At 37.0% G+C, this 23,571-nt stretch overlaps 3 protein-coding genes and 1 long non-coding RNA gene across 4 annotated transcripts; 3 read left to right on the forward strand and 1 right to left on the reverse strand.

The window, feature by feature from the left end:
• Window positions 1-6,734: 6,734 nt before the first annotated feature.
• LOC113342011 (elongation factor TuB, chloroplastic-like) lies at window positions 6,735-8,231 on the forward strand. Its single transcript, XM_026586679.1, has one exon. The coding sequence runs from the start codon at window positions 6,735-6,737 to the stop codon at window positions 8,190-8,192; it is 1,458 nt and encodes a 485-aa protein (XP_026442464.1). The 3' UTR covers window positions 8,193-8,231.
• An 861-nt stretch (window positions 8,232-9,092) lies between these two features.
• On the reverse strand, window positions 9,093-13,681 carry LOC113342103 (SAGA-associated factor 29 homolog A-like). The gene is made up of 9 exons (XM_026586758.1): window positions 13,348-13,681; window positions 12,136-12,229; window positions 11,638-11,714; window positions 11,280-11,395; window positions 11,096-11,181; window positions 10,487-10,540; window positions 9,796-9,949; window positions 9,617-9,630; window positions 9,093-9,469 (listed from the first exon to the last, which is right to left on the reverse strand). The coding sequence occupies exons 1-9, from the start codon at window positions 13,463-13,465 to the stop codon at window positions 9,367-9,369; spliced, it is 816 nt and encodes a 271-aa protein (XP_026442543.1). The 5' UTR covers window positions 13,466-13,681; the 3' UTR covers window positions 9,093-9,366.
• Window positions 13,682-13,909: 228 nt separating this feature from the next.
• On the forward strand, window positions 13,910-18,395 carry LOC113342012. The gene is made up of 9 exons (XM_026586680.1): window positions 13,910-14,299; window positions 14,425-14,490; window positions 14,623-14,701; window positions 15,600-16,333; window positions 16,429-16,566; window positions 16,840-17,227; window positions 17,630-17,775; window positions 17,826-18,221; window positions 18,360-18,395. The coding sequence occupies exons 3-9, from the start codon at window positions 14,653-14,655 to the stop codon at window positions 18,393-18,395; spliced, it is 1,887 nt and encodes a 628-aa protein (XP_026442465.1). The 5' UTR covers window positions 13,910-14,299; window positions 14,425-14,490; window positions 14,623-14,652.
• Window positions 18,396-18,690: 295 nt separating this feature from the next.
• LOC113341987 lies at window positions 18,691-19,287 on the forward strand. Its single transcript, XR_003356305.1, has 3 exons — window positions 18,691-18,732; window positions 18,839-19,034; window positions 19,234-19,287. It is a non-coding gene; the product is annotated as an uncharacterized LOC113341987 (long non-coding RNA).
• Window positions 19,288-23,571: the final 4,284 nt, after the last annotated feature.

Here is a 23,571-nt window from a genome sequence, read left to right on the forward strand (position 1 = left end):
TGATAATACTAGGCTATTCTTCGGGAATATAAGTCCGATATATCAATTGGTTCATGTTCACCTTGATTTATCAAAAGACAGAACAAAAACTCTTGGGGTATTTATGTGGGAGACAGATTTGTTTATCAAGTCTTCGACTTTGGGTCGTAGCAACTCTTAGTTGTGAGTGAGATCCGCTAAGGGAATCAAGTGCGTAGTATCCTGTTGGGATCAGAGACATAAGGAGCGGAACTGTACCTTGAATCAGTGTGAGATTGATTAGGGTTCAACTACAGTCCAGTCCGAAGTTAATTGGTAGTATGCTAGTGTCTGTAGCGGCTTAATACAGTGTTGTGTTCAAACTGGACTAGGTCCCGGGGTTTTTCTACCTTTGCGGTTTCCTCGTTAACAAAATTCTGGTGTCTGTGTTGTTTCTTTTCCGAATTATATTTTGTTATATAATTGAAATATCACAGATTGTGCGTTAAGATCGATCAATTAGAATATCCAACCTTTGGTTGTTGATTTACATTGATTGACACTTGAACATTGGTCTTTGGTACCGTTCAAGTAATTCCTCTTATATTCAATCGGGCTCGCAGATTTCTATTTGTTGATTGCGGATTGAATTAAGAGTTAGAGATAATAAACTCTTTGATATACATTATTCTAGATTGAGTCTAACTGTCTAGTTGATTCTCTAGAAAGTGTATTGGAGTAAGTCCTCTCAGATTGCCAAACGAATTGTTAGTTGTGGTTGTTAGACCCCCGCATTTTCACACATGTCATATGCATGTGTAACTTCTGTTTACACATTCACACTAACTATACTTTAATAATTTTGGGCCTAGATTTAATAATTTTGGGCTTAGATTTAATTTTTATTTAATTATGGACTTGACAATATACATAAAGATATCAAGGTTTTTTAATAATTTGGGGCCTACATTTAAACTTCTTTTAATTACGGGCCTCATATTATGGGTAACCATGGATGTGACGTTAGCCTAAGTTTCCAAAAAAAAAAAAAAATGAAGGGAAGAGGGGATTGAGAGTGGAGGAAGATTTTTTCTTTTCCCACACTGCTTTTGTTCGGTCGCCCTCTTTTAAATGAGAAGATTTTAGAATATTAGGTTCTGCCGTTCTGGCAATCGACGGAGCTAAGATAAGAAGATTGTGGAGATCGTTATTGTTGCTTGTTTGTGTTGTGGTTTACAACGGGCTGAGAGAAGCTGAAAATTTTCTTATTCTTCCTCCCTCCTCTTTATATTCTCTGCGACTGAAATATAGAAGAACTTGATCGGAACCAGGCATGAGTTGGCTTTATGGACTTATCTTTATTTGGGCTGGTGTTGTTGTTGATATTAGATGGTTTCGTAAATGAGATAAAGTAAGCCTCCTCTTTGTTTTAAGTTCTTCACCTTAATTAACAACAACTGTGCATGTTGATATTTGCGAAGGAACAGACTTAATTGTTCAATTTCTTATTAAATCGAAATTCTGCAGTGTTAACTGATTGGGTACTTTGTATTCAATTTGATCTTTTTGTGATTTCTTTTTTTTTTTTTTGTGATTTCTAGTATTTTGAATTTATGAGAAAATGCAATTAGGGTTCTTGTGGAATTTGGGGCTCGTCCCCTAAATTTGTTCAAAATGTTAAATTGATGATTAATGCTTGAATGGGTTTTGGAGGAATTCCATTGAATTTGTGGCTGTAACAACTAAATTTAGTTTTAGCATTACAAGAGATCTTTACCACTTCCACTTTTGAATATGAGTTAAACATGAAACTGGTGATTAGTTAAATGGAATCTCCAGCACCATGTGCAAGCATGAGTATCGGCTAGTATACAGCTTTGATGGTGGAATACAACAATTTAGTACTATCCTTGTACTGTATAAATGTTTGGGCACTTCCTTGAAATTAAGGAAGATTGGTATTGAGTACCTAATTGTAATTCATGATTTTCGATCCCCGCATCAGTGTCTCCATATTGATTCAATAGTTTCCCATTTTCATTGCCATGTACAAATTATCCATGATGTGGTTGCTTAAATTTTGAATGGATAAATTGTAGGTTTTGTGTTTGAACGTGCATATGTCAATGATAAGAAGAGGCCTAATGTTGCTTGTGACTCTTATTTGTTAAGAAATTTTGTGAAAGAGATAGTAGTCGTTGGAGCGAAATTAACAAGTGTAGTGGATTCTCAAAATCCAACCAAAGTGACTTAATATTATCGCGTGGCATTAAGGAATTGGGTGTATATGGTATAGTTAACCATGTACTGTTTGATAAAATGTCTTAGTCTTATATTATCTTGGGGGAGTATTCTAGCACTAACTGTTATAGAATGTTAGCAAAGCATACAAAGTGGTCGCTACAGGTCCCATGGTTATTACAAGTCCAAGACTTCTTGGAGCACCATCATGTCTTTGATGGCTTTCCTGGTTAACAGCAAGGACGGTGCTGCTATCTATATTCTTCTTGGGTCTCTACGTTGCGACTTCTTATGCGGTAAGTTTCTGCAATCACTTCAAAAGTTTTATAAATATCTTCCCAAAGACGCTGTATGATAGTGGTTCAGTGGTGGGTTATCTGTAAAATACTTTAGTCCTAACGAGATAAGTAGTCAGGTATTTTCTTTAAATATATTCATTTGGGCGTGGTTGCAAATCCACCATGAAGTGTTCTAACATTTAGTTCCATGTTGAAATGTTTCGTTATAAGGAGATTTCCGCCGCCAGCCGAAAACCATTTGATGTTTTACTTTAGACTACATATTATAGACCGGCCTGCTATAATGCTATTTTTGTTACTAGTAGAAATTATGGTTACATCTACCAAATTATGTTGTTCTTCGTACTTGGTTCCGTAGTTAGCTGGGCGCCGATGAAGTGTTTGTTTAAATATTTCTTTTTTCTTAATCATTAGTACGTTGAGACTCATCAGTGTATTCAGATGGCATTCAACAAATATTTTAATTAAGCCCACTTCCTTTAGCTTACAAACAATGCATGGTTCCTTGTCGGTTCTTTTTAAGTTGGTGAAGGGAGGTACAAACAATGCATGGTTCCTTGTCGGTTCTTTTTAAGTTGGTGAACGGAGGTTCAAAACTTTGTAGTAAAATTATTGCATGTGTTTATGACGCTTAGTTGAGCTATGGGGATTCGGATGTAAAATGACATCTGTAATTTGTGTTAAGACCTAACTTTGAACTCTGAAAGTTGAGTCTTGGGAAATGGAGTTGGTCAATATCAGTGGAGCTAGATTTTCAAATTTGTATAATGGAATGTTATGGTTGTGTTGATAAGTGGCTAAATTAATTAGTTAGCTAATGAAGATTATTTCATTATTAAAGATTACGACTAAGGTACGATGTAGCCGGAATATTTCACTTGTGCAGATAAATGTTACACCTCGGTACTTAAGCCATTGAATGCTAATCGTCCTTAACCTTTAGGCGATATATTATTACTTTATATATCAAGGTTATCAGACTGACATTTCAATTATTGGGACTGAACCTTGCATTTCAAAACTAGTCATTAGAAGCAGTGTGAATGTTTGATTTCTCTGCTATTCATGTTGTGGATGAGAGTATGAAACTAGAAGATGCCTTTAGCATATTATTAGAAAAGCATATCATTTGTGCATTCTATTTTTTAGTATATTAAGCTATTTCCTTTAGGTATAATGTTCTGTTGCTGCTTTTGAATATCCTTCGTGGAACTTTACATGAATTTATTAGCAACCTGCATTTCAATTTAGTTTGTCGGGATTAATGAAACATTAATTAATTTTCCCTTTTGAACCATTAGATAATGACTGCCACTACAAATGAATAATCCGTTTTGATGTGCATATCAGAAACTTGATAGCTTACTACTTGCTGGCTTGCATTCATATCTGGACACCTTGTATGCGAGAAATCGCTTACAGAGAATATTTTGTTTGGGATGCCTTCGTGTGTTTTTTTTGAGTTCTCCACTCGTATAATTTATTATGTACACTGCAAATGCAAATAGAATAAGTTTGCTAATTTATTATGTACACTGCAAATGCAAATAGAATAAGTTTACTTGATATCATCAAGTGAGAGATAGTTGCTACCATTGTGGGTACGTAGTTCATACCATCTAAACAAAAAATGATGAACTACGGCCGTGCTTGATCCCTTCGAGCAACAGAGAGGGTACGTAGGCAGCCGGTATGCGGTTCAGCACACTTCTACGGGGTTGTTCATATCGTCTGGAAAGGGTTGGTTGCTGCTTGGCAGTTCATACCATCAATTCAGAGATGATTGCAAGCTTGGCAACATATATATCGTTGGTAAGAGGTAGTTGCAGTACCGGTTGTTCATACTACCTAGTGAAGATTAGTTTTCTTTATGAAATAACTCGTACCATCCGTTAACTATACAACCATAAGACAAGAAATGATTATTACTGGTCGAGGTAATTCATATCATCCGTCTACGCTTGTGACTTAAGCAATGTTTATTATCATGAGAGATAACTCATATGGTATAAGAGGGATGGTTGCTGTATATGATGGCAGTTCATACCATTGACCTAGAGATGATTGCTAACTCTTTGAACAGTTCATATCATCTAAGAAAGAAAGATTGTCGGTTGAGCTTGAAAGAGTACTGTAAATTGTCAGGACAGAAATGGCACCCCACCTACGGGAAGACCGTTTGTTTGATAACGGTGGCTGGTATCGGACTACCCTGACACTGAATTACCGTGTGTTTGATAACTGTACGTTCTGCCAGGCCTTAATTGGCACCCCACCAACGGGTGGTAACCCGGAAGACCGTTTGTTGGATAACGGTGGCTGGTATCGGACTACTTGGCAAGAGACATTATGTCTTCACAGTAAAAACAATGGAAATAAATTGTCGGTCTCGATGACCCTGGAAATGAAAAATTTGTTCAGAGGAACTCATTTGTGAAATTATTGGTCGGTTTAAAAGACCTTTTGAAAATTTGGTTTCTATAGTGGTGTATCGGGAAGTCAGAGCTTGCCAAGCGGGTCGTCATCCGATCTGTTTGAAGCGAAAATTCTCTGATCAGTCACACAACATCTGCGGGTCTATCATCGTTCTGAGTACTCAAGTTTTCCTACGTTCAGGTCTTGTCCCTCTGAGTTTTTCCGGATGAAGTTTTTAATGAGATAACAATCTTAGAACAGTGATTATCATCCAAAGATATATATATCCATAGAGGTTCTTGAGATGCGGTATCAGATTCTCAGGTTTTGTCCCAAGTGATTTTTCTGACGCAATTTTTTGGAAAAAGTATTTCACGGCGGTGACCAACCTCGTTTCAGATCTTCAAGTATTCGGGTTTTGTCCCAAGCGGTTTTCCCGAACAACTTAAAGAAGAGAAAAAAATTACTCCACCATCGTTTCAAATTCGCAAGTATTGCACTCTTTTTCTTTGGACCGGTAACACTGAGTTAATACATAAATTTATTCATAATCAAAACTTAAATACGATTCAAACAAAAATAGTAACATAAGAATAGTGCATTCTAAAATTTTAAATTTCATAAAATCATCTTAAAGTGGAAAAAAAAATCTTTAAATGACTTATTAGTTTCTCTACTTTTCCCTTTTTCATTCTATCTTCATCCATGTTAACCATTTCATTATTTGCATCATTTTCTATTTTAACTTTCAGAGAATGTGACTGGTCACAACAATGAAGCGAAAGTGGTGAATATACAAGAACGATCAAGAATATAATAAATGAAAGAAAGATCGACTAAGTGGTAGAAGTATACAGATTCGATAGAAATTCTTGCATAAAAATCTAAACCCGTATAATATGAAAGCTATGGGACGGGTATGGGGTGGGGACCTTGAATCCCGTCCCCGCCACATCCCGTAGTTTAGGTTTCGGGTATTACCCATACCCAACCACATCCCCATTTATGCACGTAAAATCCTATCCAAACGGAACGGGTATCCTTTTTTTTTACTCGGTCAATAAAATAGATAAAAAAGCAAAAATTGTACAGTTCCTAGGCTATAATGAGCTAGCCATGGACTACCAACAAAACTAGCCTATTTAAAACGAAAATAAACCTCACCCGGTCATTCTACAGAAAGCATAGAAATTGGCCTCCCCTCATAAAACTCAAAAATGTCCTCATCTATCAAACAGGCTTGCTTTACCGAAGCATCTGTAGAAAAATTAACTTCCTTATATTTATGAATGTAGCGAATATTGGAGTAGAAATTCCTCGCCAATCACCACTTCTGACTTAATTGCCAAGGTAAACCCTCATTTTGAAAAGCTTGAATGCAACTCATCGAATCAGATTGCACGCAGATGTTCCTAAAATTCCACCTTTTTGGTCAACATAGCACCATATATAATTGCGCACACTTCCGCATAAAAGTTTGTCTGCAATCCCATGCCAACGCAGAGAACTCCCAAAACAGCTGCATTTGCATCACGAAATGTAACGCCAGCACCAGCCAGGCCTGGATTCCCAAAAAACGCACCATCACAGCAAATCATGATTTCATCTTGGTTAGAAGGACACCCACCTTACCCCAATTACGGAACGGGTACCCACGGGATGGGTTTGGGCGGGATAAAATGGCCATCACTAAAAGCGAATACAAAAGAAAACAAAAACGTATTCTTCTCGAAATAACCGAAAGTCTTTTTCACTCTTCCCCTTTAATAACATAACAACGAATATAAAAAACCCAGCACCAGGCGACGGCGGGGTTTTGAAATGGCGACTGCGATCACAACAGCAGCAGCAGCAACAGCAACAACATCAGAGATATTCTCAGCACCCATTTCACCAACAATACCTGCATCAATTAGATGTTGCCGAAAATCAAAATCAAAATCAATCCATATTCTCTCTTCTTCCTTCACAAACCCTGCCACTACAGTATTCTCGTCTTCACCAACAACGGCAATTCGAACCAGTCGGGCTCGGGCCATTACTGTACGTGCTGCAAGAGGTAAATTCGAACGTAAAAACCCCCATGTTAATATAGGCACCATAGGACATGTAGACCATGGTAAAACTACTTTGACTGCTGCGTTAACTATGGCTTTAGCTTCATTTGGTAATAGTGCACCCAAAAAATATGATGAAATTGATGCTGCACCTGAAGAAAGAGCTAGAGGTATTACTATTAATACTGCTACCGTAGAATACGAAACTGAAAATCGGCATTATGCGCACGTTGATTGTCCGGGGCATGCTGATTATATTAAGAATATGATTACTGGTGCTGCACAAATGGATGGGGCTATATTAGTTGTCTCTGGTGCTGATGGACCAATGCCACAAACTAAGGAACATATTTTACTTGCTAAACAAGTGGGGGTACCTAATATGGTTGTTTTCTTGAATAAACAGGATCAAGTTGATGATGAGGAGTTACTCGAGTTGGTTGAGTTAGAGGTGAGGGAACTTTTAAGTTTGTATGAGTTTCCTGGTGATGATATACCTATCGTTTGTGGTTCTGCCCTTTTAGCTTTGGAGGCCTTGATGGCTAATCCAAAAATTAAAAGAGGTGAAAATGAATGGGTTGATAAGATATATCAACTTATGGATGATGTCGATGATTATATACCTATACCACAACGTCAAACTGAATTACGGTTTTTGTTGGCTGTTGAAGATGTATTTTCTATTACTGGCCGCGGTACAGTTGCCACTGGTCGTGTAGAGAGAGGAACTGTTAGAAGTGGTGAGACTGTTGAGATTGTTGGACTTCGGGAGACGAGGAGTACTACTATAACTGGTGTTGAAATGTTTCAGAAGATTTTGGATGAAGCTCTTGCTGGTGACAATGTAGGTATATTACTCCGTGGTATTCAAAAGGCTGATGTACAGAGAGGAATGGTTATTGCTAAACCTGGTACTATCACACCACACACGAAATTCACTGCCATTGTTTATGTACTCAAGAAGGAGGAGGGTGGAAGACATTCCCCGTTTTTCGCTGGTTATCGGCCACAATTTTATATGAGAACTACCGATGTTACTGGGAGGGTAGCAAAGATTATGAATGATATGGATGAGGAATCCAAGATGGTTATGCCAGGAGATCGTGTTAAAATGGTAGTGGAACTTATAATGCCTGTGGCTTGTGAGCAGGGAATGAGGTTTGCTATTAGAGAGGGTGGAAAGACTGTTGGAGCAGGTGTTATTCAAGCTATTGTGGAGTGATGCAAAATCATCTTTTGTGCTGTTTCTCTTGCCAAATGTATGAAGTCTAAGCAAATGACCCCCACCCCCCCACCCCTTTTTTGTTCAGTGCTCGTGAAATCGATATTCTTCTCTGTTTATAGTGAGTTTCACTGGTGTTGTGTCTAATCTTGCATCCAGGGTCGCATAGTTTTTTTCTCTCTTCTTTTGTTTGCAGGGGCGATGCTAATTTTTAGTTGGATCCGGTGAACTCTTGATACACTTTTGTCTCTTCAATTGTTGCTCTCTGTTATCCATAAGTGACATGGTCTCTAAGCTTCTCTTGGCTTGTTTAAGCTGGTGTTGGAATGAAATTGGCAATGTATTTTCGGTTCAAGGATGCTTACCTGTGTGAACTTTTTGTATCTTTACCAGCTTGTAGCTTCTTTATTTATACTTTTCAGTACAGTTGGTTTTATAACAGGTCTTGAATGCATTGGAACTCTATGAATGAGGCTCTGCATCAAGAGCCAAGATTTTGCCCTCAGATCTACGACCAGAAGTATTTGGCCCTTTTAGATTATTGCTGTCATCTTGCCTATTATTTCTTGATTGAACCGCTATGGGGGTCAATTTTGATATTTGCATGTGATCATGAATGAGCTGGTGACGGAAACCAGGAAAGTCATATTGGAAACTCCAGATATACAAATGTGGAAATTGTCACTCTGTAATCATTCAGATCATTACTCTGTTCGTGTTGCTCAAAATTTGCAAGTACCAGGTTCAGAACTTCTGATGCAACCATATTGTTGCACGCATGGCATGAATAGATCGAAAACGTTTGTTTAGACTTTAGAGTTTCTAACTGTTTTCACCACTTGTAATTGTATGCAATTGGTTAAATTTTGATAGGACCAGACATCTGATTTTGAAACGCTCTTTTGAACATGAAATTTCATACTGAATCATCCCATTCTTAATAAAGAATCGTACTATATTAACAGCAACAACATGGATACAGTGATAAGATGGGGTACATATTTATCTAGCGTGGGGTCGTGGTGTAGGCACAGGACAACAAGATAATCCAGTTCAGAGACCTCTACTCATGCCTGGTAAACATAATAACATACATAAGGCATGGAAAAGGTCATATTTGTCATACTGGACGACAACTTCCACAACATAATCTTCTCATGACTTGTAGGATCAGCTACTGGCGATGCCCCTCTGGCAATGGAACCACCTTATGGAAGGGAACCGTTCTTTGGGGCATCGAACCATCTTCTTCATCATCATCAAACTCGAGTAAATAACTGCACCATACAAGCAACAGATATTAGATTTCAGTTTTGGAGTTAACAATAAGAGAAACAACTCCAACTGCAGACCAGCGGTCATAGTCCACAAGGTTTCAGGAGAGTTGGATGAAATAAAATAAGACAGGGAGGAAATGAACTTACTCGTCGCTTTTCCTCTGAAAATTGCAAGAATGTTGGAAGTGGCACCACATGAAGGAACAAACAGTCAGCCCCAATGCATTATTGTAGTAAAAACACACATTTTATATGAACAATGCTGTATATATCATGCTAGCACAACAGTATCTAATTAAAAACTCCAAAAGATATTAACACACAACCTTGCGATGAGGATTAACCACGGTTGCTTTATATAATGCAGTGGTTCCAGGATAGACTGCCAAAACACATTTCCCAGTTGGGTAATCAGGTGCACTAGAAGGATCATTTCGCTTTGGGAAAGGAATAATGCGTGACATAGGTAGCTTGTACGTTCTGAAAATAGCAAACAAATATCAATTCTACCAACTCATTTGTTGGTATAACATTTACAGAAAGAACAAAAAAAAGCACACATGAGAAATTGAAAATACTGTACGACTTTTACATTAATGCACTATCTGACACTATCTCATAGATACTTGTGAAATACATTGTTACGATGTACAAGTGAAAATACACTAGGTCTCTTCTGCTTCTAAATGCTACGGGACACTGTTGTAAATGAAATGATGTCGTTTAACAAAAATTGTAGACTTATAATATTCAAACCACTCGCAGTCACGTAGCCATGCTTCAAGTTAAAATATATATGACTGCTGAGAAGGTGAAGGATACATGTTGCTTGTCAGGGTTATGTATAAAGCTAGCAGATCCTAAGTCTATTAACAGAAAATGAAGACCTTCCCTCTAAGCATGTCCCCCTGTAATAGATGAGTTCCTACTCTTTCTTCCTCCTTCGAACCAGCCAAATCTAAATCATGCAGATATACCAAAAAACATCAGTATATAGTAAGGGCAGAAAATAGTTACCTCTGGCCGCCTCCATCTTCATCATCACCTGGTTCCTCATCAAATACTTCAAATCTGCAAAAGATTTTACTCTATCATCTTACGAATTAAGAATAAGATGGCAAACACATGGTGCTAGTGAAATGTATAAGTTAACCGACAAATATCAAATAAGGATTTCGGAGAAGGGAAAATGGTTAAATTGAAATAGATGGCCAGATACTTTAAGGTGCTACAAACAGTGGGAGTTATAGATTGTGTGCAGTTATAATACTGGTTGTTGCAAGAAAAGGGGGTCATAATTTTGACAAAAAGACAAGAAAACTAAATAGAGAAATGAAGTCATCAAGGTGATAATGCCATTAAACTTATTTCTTAGAAAGGTACACAAACTGGACCAAAGCTGACATCTGCATGAAAAATTCAATCTGATCTCATAAATCTTAAGTCTCCAAATATATAGACTTATGAAATAACATATATCTGGAAAACGTTTTCAGCAAAATAGAAATAGAAGAACACTGCACAATCAATGCCATTTTTCTTAAAAGTTTTCCCCCAAATCAACCTCGTAAGTAGTCTTCTTCCAGATAACCTACATGATACCTCAGCTGATAGAAGTGATCTTACTCTTTTGCTTCTCTATCGAAGTAAGTTACTTTTACAACAAACCACTCATCCTTCTCAGCATCATCTGGTGTGACTCTAGCTGCCACCTGAAAATATAAATGGAAAGGAGCAAATAAGCAAAAGCAAAACAAACTACACAGTTAACATGACTTGATGGATGCATGGATAATTAAACATGACAAACCTGTTCACCCTTGAGACCAGCCGCAAGCTCCAGTTGGTTTCGCATGGAAACAACAGGTGGATACTTTGATATATCCGTCTCAGTTTTCATTCGTTTCTTTTTCTGCTCAGTAACTTCTGCAATCACCCAAAGACATTCAAATGAAACCTTAGTAATAAGGTATTGTAAATGTACCATAAGCCAGACATACTTGAGTTTCCTTATTTAGTTTGAAATTATCTCTCGGATCCATCAACCATTAATTCTGAAATAACAAGTATGAAAGCGCAAAGCAGATGTTTGGAAGTTTTTAAACAGATTAAGCACAGCGAAGCAGACTCCCAGTAAAAGCTTGTATTAACAGCTTAAGAGGTCACACCTATCTTTTTCCTCTGCGCTGCAGAAAGTCCTGATTGTAATAAGGTATCCAGTTGATTTATAAGTGCATTCGAGACACTGCAATATGAAATACAATTTCATGATTAAGCATTGACAGTTATCTGCCTATAAGTCGACAAAAGAATTCTCGAACAACCAATAGGGATCATCATAGGGCTTAAGACACTAATTTTGGTACAATCCCAATGATCTAGGCCGCTTTAAATAAGACGAAGAGGAGCAATATATTAATAAGTAGATGTGGAACAGAAGTTAACGTTGCAGTAGATCTTGTCTGCTTCAGGTACTGGCAAATGCTGACAAACGTTCAATAAAACTAACGCCACTGCAGAAGGTGAAAGTAGGTTTTGAATCTCTGATGCTGAGCTGGTCTACAACCTCTTTGTTGACTCCATTACCGAATCAACGACTGATTTGGCATCATTTACATCCTTCAAAATTACTTAATAACAAACTCAAACTGAAGTTTCATATGCACCTGACTTCATTTTCTGAAAGCTCCTTGGCTTGGACATACAATGCCCGGAGCTTCAATAACACATTATCACCCGACTTCTCGACCATCTCGGGGGCTGTATTAACAATAACAAACAAAATTAAATTAGTTCAGAAAACATGGTAAAAAATATTAGAAGATCATCAGATATCAAACAGAATGGCAGGGTTACACGCAAGAGAACAAAAAATAGAAAATAGGATCCATTTGTAGAAATCAATAATGATCCTAGTGAGGCAATATAAGAACTACGTTAATGTAAACATGAACTGCAGATCATCAAAGTAGATGTGGCACACTAATTATATATACTACTATGAACATGCAAACACTAATTTGGAATAAACCTATTAGCATCAATAATAGAATATAAGAACTTATATCCTATTGAGTTGGCAGAGCTTGACAGAACCAAGTAACCATCTTTCTCCAATTGCTTGTAACACGTACAAACACGGGAAAACATGTTTTTTATCGCCGGGGAGTAAAATGACCATCCTAATTCATATAAAAATTGTCATGATAAGAAACTTTCCCCGTGTAACTTTAAGCGACATACTCATTCAGATAATTTACAATTCTGTACTATTCCTTCAAATTCCCTCTCTTTTATACGCACGTTACACTATAACACTCATCAGTAACGATTTCTTTTCCAGAACAGAACATTTGTTCTATACACAAGCTTTCACTACTGCATGGCAGCACCTGAAACGATCAATGTACGTTTGAAACAAAGTACATTTAGATTTTCACCCACAAATAGGAATACGATGTTAAGAACACGACGCATTAAATTTTTCTCATCCAATACTGAGATTGTTTTAGACATTTATTGCGAAATTAAACTCCGCAAATCCGAATCAAAGATAATACAGCAATATATAATTAGCTCCAATGCATCATTGACAATCATTGATCTCATCACAACCTAATCAAAATTCATCATCCAAATTTTCTCAGTTAAACTCTCAATTTCCTACATTACTAAATAATAATAACTAACCCAATGAAATCCAGCTGAACTTTATCGAAACCCATTTAAGCAAACATCTCAACACAAATAAAAGTACAAAATTAACAAAATCAATAGCTTCTACATCAAAAATTAAAATTTTCTAGGTTAACAAAATGAAGATCATATAATCATCCAAACTCAACTTAAAAGTTGAAACCACTCAAATTCATACTTACTGGATTGAAGCTTTTTATGAATCTTATTGATTTCAAGAAGAACATCTTCTTGTTCTTTTCTTAATCGATCAAGTTCCTTTGAGTTCTCAAGTATACTACTTATCTCAATCGTAGACATATTATCAAATCCCCCAAAAAATCACAACCCCAGAGATCAAATTTTTATCATATCCCCAAGGGAAGATCAAGTTTTTTTAATGATGATCAGAGAAAAAGATTGTTACTTTGAGTATGATACATTAGTGAGGCAATGAATTTGATGTTTTTGAAAATTTATTTTCAACATTTTTCAAGTTCATTTTTCTTCAGGCATAGAGAGAGAAAATGGGTTTTTATTCTCTGTAAGAAAACTAGGTGAAATATCTGGCGAAATCAGTGGGGTAGTCGGTTCGGGTTTGGGTTTCTTGGACCGGTTCTCACGGGGCATGGCAAACTTTTAATTTGTAACCTGTTACGGGGCGGAAGGTTTTACCCAATATGACAAAAAGGGTTAGGGAAAATTAGGCTCAGGCCCAACTCATGGATAACCCATAATATGAGGCCCCTAGATAAAAGAGTTTTATTAGTAGGCCCTGAATTAAAAAATAAATTTAATAAAAGCGAAAAGACTAAATTAGCCTCAAGTATATAAGAGACGTCACCTACCTTTCTCTCGTTCAGACGCCATTATTTCATTTCCAAGGAGAGAGAAAACAAATCTCACTCACCTGAAACAGAAAGAAATCTAGAAAAAAACCGAAAAAATCAAGAAATCTTCCTGAAATCTGTTCCAAAACAAAGATCGAGATCAAAAACTATTCATCATTTGCTAACCCCTAAATCAGAGAAACAGATCGAAAAAGTTTCAGATTCAAAAACCAAAAAAAATCAAAAGAAACAGTTTCAGATTCAGTTTCATTATTCGCCGTTGTTACTTTCCTGTTGATGAAATACTCCGACGATTAATCACTAGGTAAGTTTTGATTTGAAGCTGTTAGTTTTGATTCCTGTTGTTACTGATTCGTGGGTCGAAATCTGAACTAGGGTTTGTAATAAGATTACAACAAACATAACTCATTCTGACTGATAATTTTACAGATCGGAGAAGGAGAACAATCGTTTGTGCATAAAATCCATGAAATAACTGATTAAATAGAAACAAAGGTAAGTCATGGATGTGATATAACTGATTGATTTAGTGGATTTCATTTCTGAGATGTTACTGTTTGAAAACCCTAGAAACTCTAAGTTGAATTGCAATCAACTAACTTGATTTTATTACTACATCAACTGCAGATTCAGAATCAAATTTCTTTTGGAATAAAAATGGTGAAAGGAAAAATGAATCCCCCTAGAAAAGATGATACAATTACAGGTACTAAGTTGTGAAAACTATTGTTGTCATGGTCTCATGTTTATTTCTCATATAACGCTTGTGAATATGTAATTACACAGACAAGGACATGTGTAACTATAAGTTACACACTCAAAATGTAACCACTGACTGTGTTGTGGTTTGTATATTGATTGTGTAACTTATAGTTACACATACCAGGTGAGCCTGTCACCACTGACTTGCCTAGGGATGTGTAACTAGTAGTTGCACATAAAAAATTGGTTGTGTTTAGGATGTGTAACTTGTAGTTACACATAGAAAATTGGTTGTGTAAATTGAAGTTACTCATTAATATGCATGTGTAAGTTAAAGTTACACCTTGTAGAATGTCTAGAATTGAGTGTGTAACTTGTAGTTAAAATCTACTAACTGAAGAAATTTAAAAGTTTCTAATGTAAGTGATGCTTTTGAATGTATAACTACGCAAACAAGGGCCTGTGTAACTTTAAGTTACACATTCAAAATCTCACCACTATGTTGTGGTTTGTATATTGAGTGTGTAACTTGTAGTTACACATACAAATGAGCCTTGCAGAAGTGGCTGTGTAACTTGTAGTTGCACATCTTAACTGTGAGTTACACATTCAAGATGTTACCAATGACTTGCAAAGTGGTTGTGTAACTATAAGATACACATTGAAAATCTAATCACTGACTTGCCAATTGACTGTGTAACCTTAAGTTACACATGCATAATAACATAACCTTCATATGCATGTAAGTTAAGGTTACACAACACAGAATAGAATGATTCAGTTTGTGTACTTGGCAAATACACATAGTTTGTAACATGATTTTCATTTTGTAGTTAAAAACGAGTGTATTTGATAAGTACACAACATACTGACTCATGCTATTTTGTGTGTGATGTGTACAGGAAACCTAAGGCAGTCGTTGAATGCAGTAAAGGATTTAGTAAAGGTGATAAAGCCTATAGGACTGACTGATAGGGCTCAAAGATATCTTAGGAGAGCTGCTTACGGAGAACTCGTAATGATGTATTACGATGACTATGATACAACTGTACCAACTACAACAAGACAGATAACTACCAACAAACACGGCGTCTTGAAGCTCTTGAACTGCTTTGACATGGATTGTGAGACACCATGTTCATTCAGGTTTGCTGATGATAAGATTATAGAGTCTACACCGGCAAAGCTGGCTGGTATATTTTGCATGCAGAGGATTGGAAGCAGAAAGGGTCAGAAGCTGTTAAAGTACTATTGTCCTAGTGATTTGACTGACAATGTTTTATACAGCAAATACTTCACCGATATCAAATCTACAAAGCATCAGACGACGGTGACTAAGACAAACATTTTAGAGAAGATAAAACAACTTATGGCAAAAAGGAGAAAAAGTGGGAAAAGAAAGAAAGTTGATGAAAAGGATCTAGTTTGCCTGATAGGTCTTTATCTTTGCTGTGTATTGTTTTTTGGCGACAAAAATGCCAATGGAGTGAACGCGAAATATCTTAGTATCGTTGAAACTTATGATACGGTGCTCAAGGTGTCGTGGCCTGATTTAATACACGAGCACTTGTTTGAAGAGATTCATACTAATCTTAGTTGTTTGTCAAATGTGAAGGCTTGTGTGCAATACCTACTGGTAAAAAGCTTGTGTGTAATTTCTATTCCAGCAGTTTTAGTGTTACGTGATGGATATTTTTGTTCAATCGACTAATTAAAATTTATATGTTGCAGTTATTGTTTGCTGAACACACGCCAGCAGGATTAATCCCGAAAGTTGAGAACCACGAGGAAGATATCCCGAGGGTTGGGAGATGGGATATATACCAGATTTCTGATTACATTTGGAAAACAGACATGACACAGTTTTCGGTAAGTGTTATATGTCAGTTGGTTTAGGTTTTGTAAATTTATGGTAATGTAATTTAGATAAAACTTTGATGTAATCAAAATTGTCATGTGTAGCTATAAGTTACACATTTAAATGTGCTTGTGTAACCTTTAGTTACACATATCCACTTTACATTAGATACATCTAATGTGCTTATGTAACTATAGGTTACACATAAAATGTGCTTATGTAACTTTAAGTTACACATACAACCGAAAAAATGTATATTTAGAATGTTCATCTGTTAATTGCAGCCAACTCCTAGCTTTGTGGCTGAGTTTTCACAGCTTGAGAAGCAGCTGGGTATATCAACCGTGGTACCCAGCAAGGACGACCTGCAAAGTTGGCTGAAAGCGCAAACTATTGAGAATAGCCATCTGAAAGAGCAACTGCAAGAAAAGCAAGCAATGCTTAAAGCAGTGTATGCAATTGCAAGAGAAGGGATATCAGAAGGGGACCTTTCAGGAACAGCGGAATTCAAGGTTCACAAATTTAGTTGCCAAATTATCCAAGCAATGGGTATTGATCCTTACAAAGTGACCCAGGAAGAGTTTATGCAACATGAAGATGATGTACATGGAGATGGAAGTACTGAGCAAGAGAAAGAGAAAGATGACGCGGAAACTTCCTTCAATGAAGAATGTAAGTAGTTGTTCATTTTTAATATGCTTCTTTAACTTGATGAGGTACCCAATTAGTTGACACTAAGGTCTTTGAACCTTTTTAATTTCATATTTTACTTGTTCATTTTTAACTTGCTTGTTTAACTTGATTAGACTTAATAAATGTTGAGTAAACTGATCATATGGATGTGTAATCCCTAGTTACACATGCCACATGCATGTGTAACTTCTGGTTACACTAGTTAGATGCATGTGTAACTCCATGTTACACTAGGTATCCATGCCATATTCATGTGTAACATGAAGTTACACATATTAGTTATCCAAGCCAGTCGATTACACATGATATATTCTTCTTGAAATTTTATTAAAAAAATTTAACATCATCATCATCCTAATTCTCGTTTCAATACTTGTGCAGTTCCATGTATGAGCCTTGCAGCTGGAAATACGCCAACAATTCTGCAAGCTCAAACTGCTGCAGAGGGGCACAAAAGACCACTCAGGACATATAGTTCGAGTATGAAGAGTGTGACAACTTGCAAGACTCCACCAAAGAAAAAGCCTGTCGCGCAAAGCAAAAGCCCACTCCTACAAATAATGTTGATGAGGAGCAGAAGAAAGATGTTGAAGAGACACCTGTTACGGATGAGGCACAGAAGAAAGCTGCAGATGGTGGAGTTGTGGATGGGGCAGGTGATGATGTAGCTGCAAAAGTCAATGAGGATACACCTGGAACTTTTGATGACAGTTCTGCTTCAACACAGTTTGAGGACTCCATGGTGATAACTGCTACAACACCGCAAACACAGCCTGACAATGCTCAGACCTACAGTTTGGTCCAACTAGGAGCTAACCCTGATGATATGACGAATGTTGAAGTGAGTGAAATGATAGATGAGATCGTCAGCAACATTAACAAAACTGAACATGGACCCGCAGTGACGGAGAATGCAGAACCTACCTCAACTGGTAACCACTCTTCCGTTCTATGTTTTGTTTGTAATGGAAGTGTAACTTCAAGTTACACATTGTAAAAGGCATGTGTAGCTTGAGGTTACATACAATACATTATTATTTTGGCTTGTGTAACTTTAAGTTACATACATGTGCTAATTTTACTGAGATTCTGCCTATATTTGTTTGTGCAGCTACAACGCAGGAAAACGTTTTTAGCCTTGGATTAGAAAAAACTCCAAAACCTGCAGGAGAGTTACTAAAGGAAGCTGCAAATACAATAAGAGAAAGGCAACCATCATTAATACAACAACGTGTGCTGAGGAATAGAAAAATCCCAACACAAGATCTGAAACAATATCAAAGAAATTCAAAGAGGATTAAGAAGAAAGCTAATGAAGAAGAAATGGCCGCAGTTCCAGAAGTAGAAGAAGATAGAATGGCTGAGGTTGCTGAAGAAGATGATGGAACAATGAGAAACGATGTGAAAGGTTCAGAAGTTATCGAAAGGCTGGAAGGCGAGAAAAAGAATAAAGTGCTTGAATATTTCAATACTCATCCGAAAACGTAAGTAGCTTGACTCCAAGTAGGCTTGATTCTGTTATTGATTGTTGTATTTTACTACTTGATTCTGTTATCTTGATTGATAATAGTTTACTTCTTTGTAATGCAGAGACATTGCTTGGATAGAATGCGACGAAGATGGTAACCAGATGTTTGATATATCTGGAGAACTAATGCTACAGCTTACAAAGAAAGAATCCTATTTGGAGTCAGAATTCATCGACTTCTACATTAGCAGATTGAAGACAAAGATGAACTCTAACAGCAAGTATGACAAAGCGATATTCCTGTCGCCAAAAGCATACGTAAGTACTTCAATATATTTAAAATCTTATTGCATTTATAATGTGTAGTATATGTGGTAAGATTATGATAACATACTCAAGATTTTTTTTCCAGTGTAAAACCCAAGGCCCTGTGTGTAACTTCTGTTTACATAATCACTTGTTCATTTGTAACTTTTGATTAAAAATGTGAGTTTGACATTCCAAATGGTTTTTGCAGATCTCTTACTTGAAGGATTACGAAGAATTCAAGAAATTTTGGATTCCGAAGCTTGCGAAGGAGTATGTCAAGTACAAGAACGATGCAGTCAGACTTTTCGCCCCAATGTGCAACAACAACACACACTACACACTGCTGGAGTATGACTTGAGGAGCTCTAATCCTTGGTCCTACATGAACTCGTCAAACGTTAAGGAACTCAAGGGTGAACACCTTCTTCAAGCCAAGAAATATGCATTTGCAATTACTACAGAACTCAGACTACGCTGTCCTTTTGCTCTTGGGATGAATGAAAATGCCAAGAATCTCAATGCGCCCCCACAAGGTACAATTCCTGACTGTCTTCCATGTGTATGCAATTACATGAAGATCAGGATGAAGAATAAACCACTTGACAAAAAATTAACCTCAACTATGATGCTATGGTGGACTGACAAGCTGAACCGCATGAGAGGAAGCATGCTATACAAGATTCTTTCGGATCCATCTAGAGATGTGTAAAGCAGTCATTAGGATTAGAAAAAATTCTATACTCGCAAATATGTTGTTAGCCACAAACAGATGTTAGACTTGGAAAATATGTTGTTAGAAACTTTTAAATTTCGTCAGTTAGTAGATTTTAGCAGTTCTTAGTTTTGCAAAATATTTTTGGGTTGAAATTCTTTGAATTAAATTTTTTTATCTTGTTAGAACTACTACTGCTGTGTGTACAGGTTTCAGAAAGTATGCAACAGGTTAAGTAACTACACATCTTAATTTGATGCAGAAAGTGTAACCTGAGTTTACATATACATTTATCATGTGTAAGCTAATGTTACACATCCATATATTTGAGTGTAAACTGAAGTTACACAAGCCATTGATCGGATTGTCCAATAAATCAAAATAAAGTTACACCAGCATTTATCATGTGTAAGCTAATGTTACACATGCAATCACAGCAGTGTAACTTCCGGTTACATATCCATATATTGATTGAGTGTAAACAAAAGTTACAGAAAGCATTTGACCACTGATCAGACGTATACAATAAATCAAAAATAGAATAAAACGCATTTCAACTGTGAACTGACAAAATCTGAATGAATCATCCTTACACATAATCAACGTTGAAGAAAAATAAAAGCGTTTGGTCCATGAAAACCAACATGAAGAAAATTAAAAAAACAAATAATCAAAGATAAATAACAATCAAATCATTAGTTGCAGAAATGAATTTTGTTAGGCTCAAGCTAGTGGGGTGTGAACTTCCGAGGATTCCTGCAACCTGCCTTGTTGTGACCTGTTTCCTTGCAGTTGCTGCAATGAACTTTCCTCTTCACCTTCTTCTCGTGTTTACTTATAATCCTTTTCCCTGGTGGTCTACCTGGATGCTTCTTCACGGTAGGTGGGTTGACGGTGTCGTCTGGATGATATTCAACAGGCCTGTTGTAGTTGGGAATCGGTTGGATGGCATGCATATAAGTCTTCCTAAAATAGTCGCTTGTAAAATACGGTGAAATGAAATCAATAGCCTCACGTTTAATCTTGCGTATGGCTGCAAGAGCATGAGCACAAGGAAAACCATATACGCGCCACCGAAAACAAAAAAAAACAAATCAAAAATCAGTTAGTTGCACATACAAATCATAAAACACTCAAAATTAGCTAGCTACAGGTGCATGTACAGGATGTGTATCTTTAAGTTACACATATAAAATAAATTTGTAACTATTATTAACACATGCATATATCTAATGTAAAGTGGATATACACATTCTTAAACAAAAGAACATACAAAGAGAAGAAAAAAGCATAAGAAACCAAACCTTTGACAGGTGCAAGTCTCGTGTTCGAGGTCCACCATGTGAGACCTTTCACTAATAACTTCAAACACGGTAGGGCTAGCAACCAATACTTCCCAAGCCAAACCTTCATCTTGAAGAGCCACAAGCTTTTCTTCATACTCAGGGGTTAATGGAGTCATCATATTAGCACCAATTTCACGACGCTCCGCCATCAAACACATTATTTTCCTCCTAATCTGAAAAGGAGAAAAAAACTCATCAATGCATAAAGTGACAAAACATGAAATAAAAAGACAACAAAACACACACACACACTCAATTAACCTGATCAAGAAGAGCAGATGCAGGCATCTTCTTGTGAACCAGAACCCAGCTATTGACTGATTCTGCTAGAGTACTAGATGTTCGTCCATACCGACAACCTTTGAAATAGGCATTCGCATATGCTTCAGGTGGGATTGTCTCGATGTAATCAGCCACCCAATCGCAGTTCAAATCTCTAATCTTCTGTATGGCTTTCGCATGGTTTTCAGGTGAGAGTGCGTATGTCGCCTCTCGGAAATGGTCCATCACAAGTGAGTACCTAGGATCTGTTGCAGTGATGGGTATATTCTTCGTCAAATGATAGTAGCAGAAGCTGTGGAACCCATCTGGATAAACAAGTGGAACACCTTGCAAGAGTCCTTCATGGCGATCCGAAAGGAAGGTGATTGGCCTCCCATCACCAACAACTTCTTTCAAATTCCTTAAAAACCACTCCCAGTTGTCGATCGTCTCAGAATCGACTAGTGCAAAAGCAAGGGGGAAAAATCCTACAAAAAAATTGTGCAGAATCGAAAGAATAATAAGTTTCACACATGCTAAAACAAATATTTAACTTAAGGTTACAGATGCTATTTTCTTAGTTACACACTGAGTAAAGTAATGTGTAACTGAGAGTTACACATGTGTAACTGTTAGTTATTTGTCAACTGAAGTTGTTCATAAAAAAAAAAAACACATAGAAAAAACATACCTTTACCACCATTGATCCCAGTAGCTGCCATCAAGCAACCTTTGAATGTACCAGTCAGGAAAGTAGTATCCAAGTATACCATTGGACGACAAAACCGGTACCCTTTGATGCATGCAGCAAATGCGATGAAAATCCGCTGGAACTGTTTATTTTCACGTTCAAACTTATCACACTACCAGGGTTGGTTTCCCTTATAGCATCAATATACCATACCAAGTGCGAGTAGGACTTGACATCGTCGCCATAAATCGTATCATAAACCTTTTCCCTAGCATTATATGCCTGGTAGTACTCCATGTTGATCCCATAGTTGGTCTGGAAATCAGCAGCAATTTGCTTGGGCTTCTTGTGAGGATTTTTGCGAACTTCTTCCTCAATCAAACTAGACGAGAAGCTGGTGGAGTAAGTTTGGTTCAAGTTGCGTCCACCAGCACCACAAATGTGCTCAGGGTTATAAGACCTGACCTGAAGAGATTCATACAAAATATAAACAATTCAACCAAAACACAATATGGTGCCAAAAACATCATGTGTAAACCAAAGTTACACATACTGTAACAAAACATAACATATGCTAAGCATTAGATGACAGAACACGGAAAACCTACCTGAAACATTTCATTCCTTTCATCGATAGAAGCTGCATGGAATTTCCAGCCGCATTTTTCATCTGCACACTTAGCCGTGAACCTAGAACGCTCATTGTGAGTTACAATCATTTGGAAACCAGTGCGAAGACGATACTTGGTAAAAGCAACCCTGACTTGCTTAACTCCTTCAACAAACACATGGCCAATATCACCAAGAACCTTGGGCCAACCATCCGATAACAAAGGTTTCGCTGGCTTACTTTTATCTTCCAAATACATTGCAACAGTAAGATTGTTTGTGGACGAAGACGAACTACTAGACCCATTAGAAATAGAAGAATCTGCCCTAGAGCTAGAGGAAGAGGCCACACGAGGAACATTTTGCAAGAAAATATCAACACTGGTCTTCTGTTTACTATTTGTGATAGATATAAGAGCTTGCAAAGAAAAATCACAGTCAAGCGGAAAATCTTTCCCACTTTCTCGAAAGAAGAAAGTAATACCAAGTGGAGTATACTGCTTCCATTCCTTGCAAACTTGTTCCTTAAACTCATCAAGTTTGATATCAGTATTAACACGCAGGGTAATGAAATCAGAAAAGTAGCGAACAACAGCAATGCAACTAACAGCAGCGCAACTAACAACAGCCATGACAACCTGAAAATATCAAATACACAATAAGAATATCAAAATTTGAAAACGAACGCAATTCACTCGGGGGCGTTGCCCCCTCGTGAGAAGTATATTCTATGCGGCAAGCTAAATATAAGTAAAAGATACAGATGATACAATTGTTTACAAATAAAACATGTTACAGGACATATATATGTAACTTCAACTTACACATTCTTCAAATACAATAGGATATATATGTGTAAACTAAAATTACACATGTTGTAACTAAAAAAAACATCTGCATCTTCCTCACACATGCTTAAAAATACAA

Source organism: Papaver somniferum, unplaced genomic scaffold, assembly GCF_003573695.1.
Source record: "Papaver somniferum cultivar HN1 unplaced genomic scaffold, ASM357369v1 unplaced-scaffold_33, whole genome shotgun sequence".
NCBI lineage: Eukaryota > Viridiplantae > Streptophyta > Magnoliopsida > Ranunculales > Papaveraceae > Papaver > Papaver somniferum.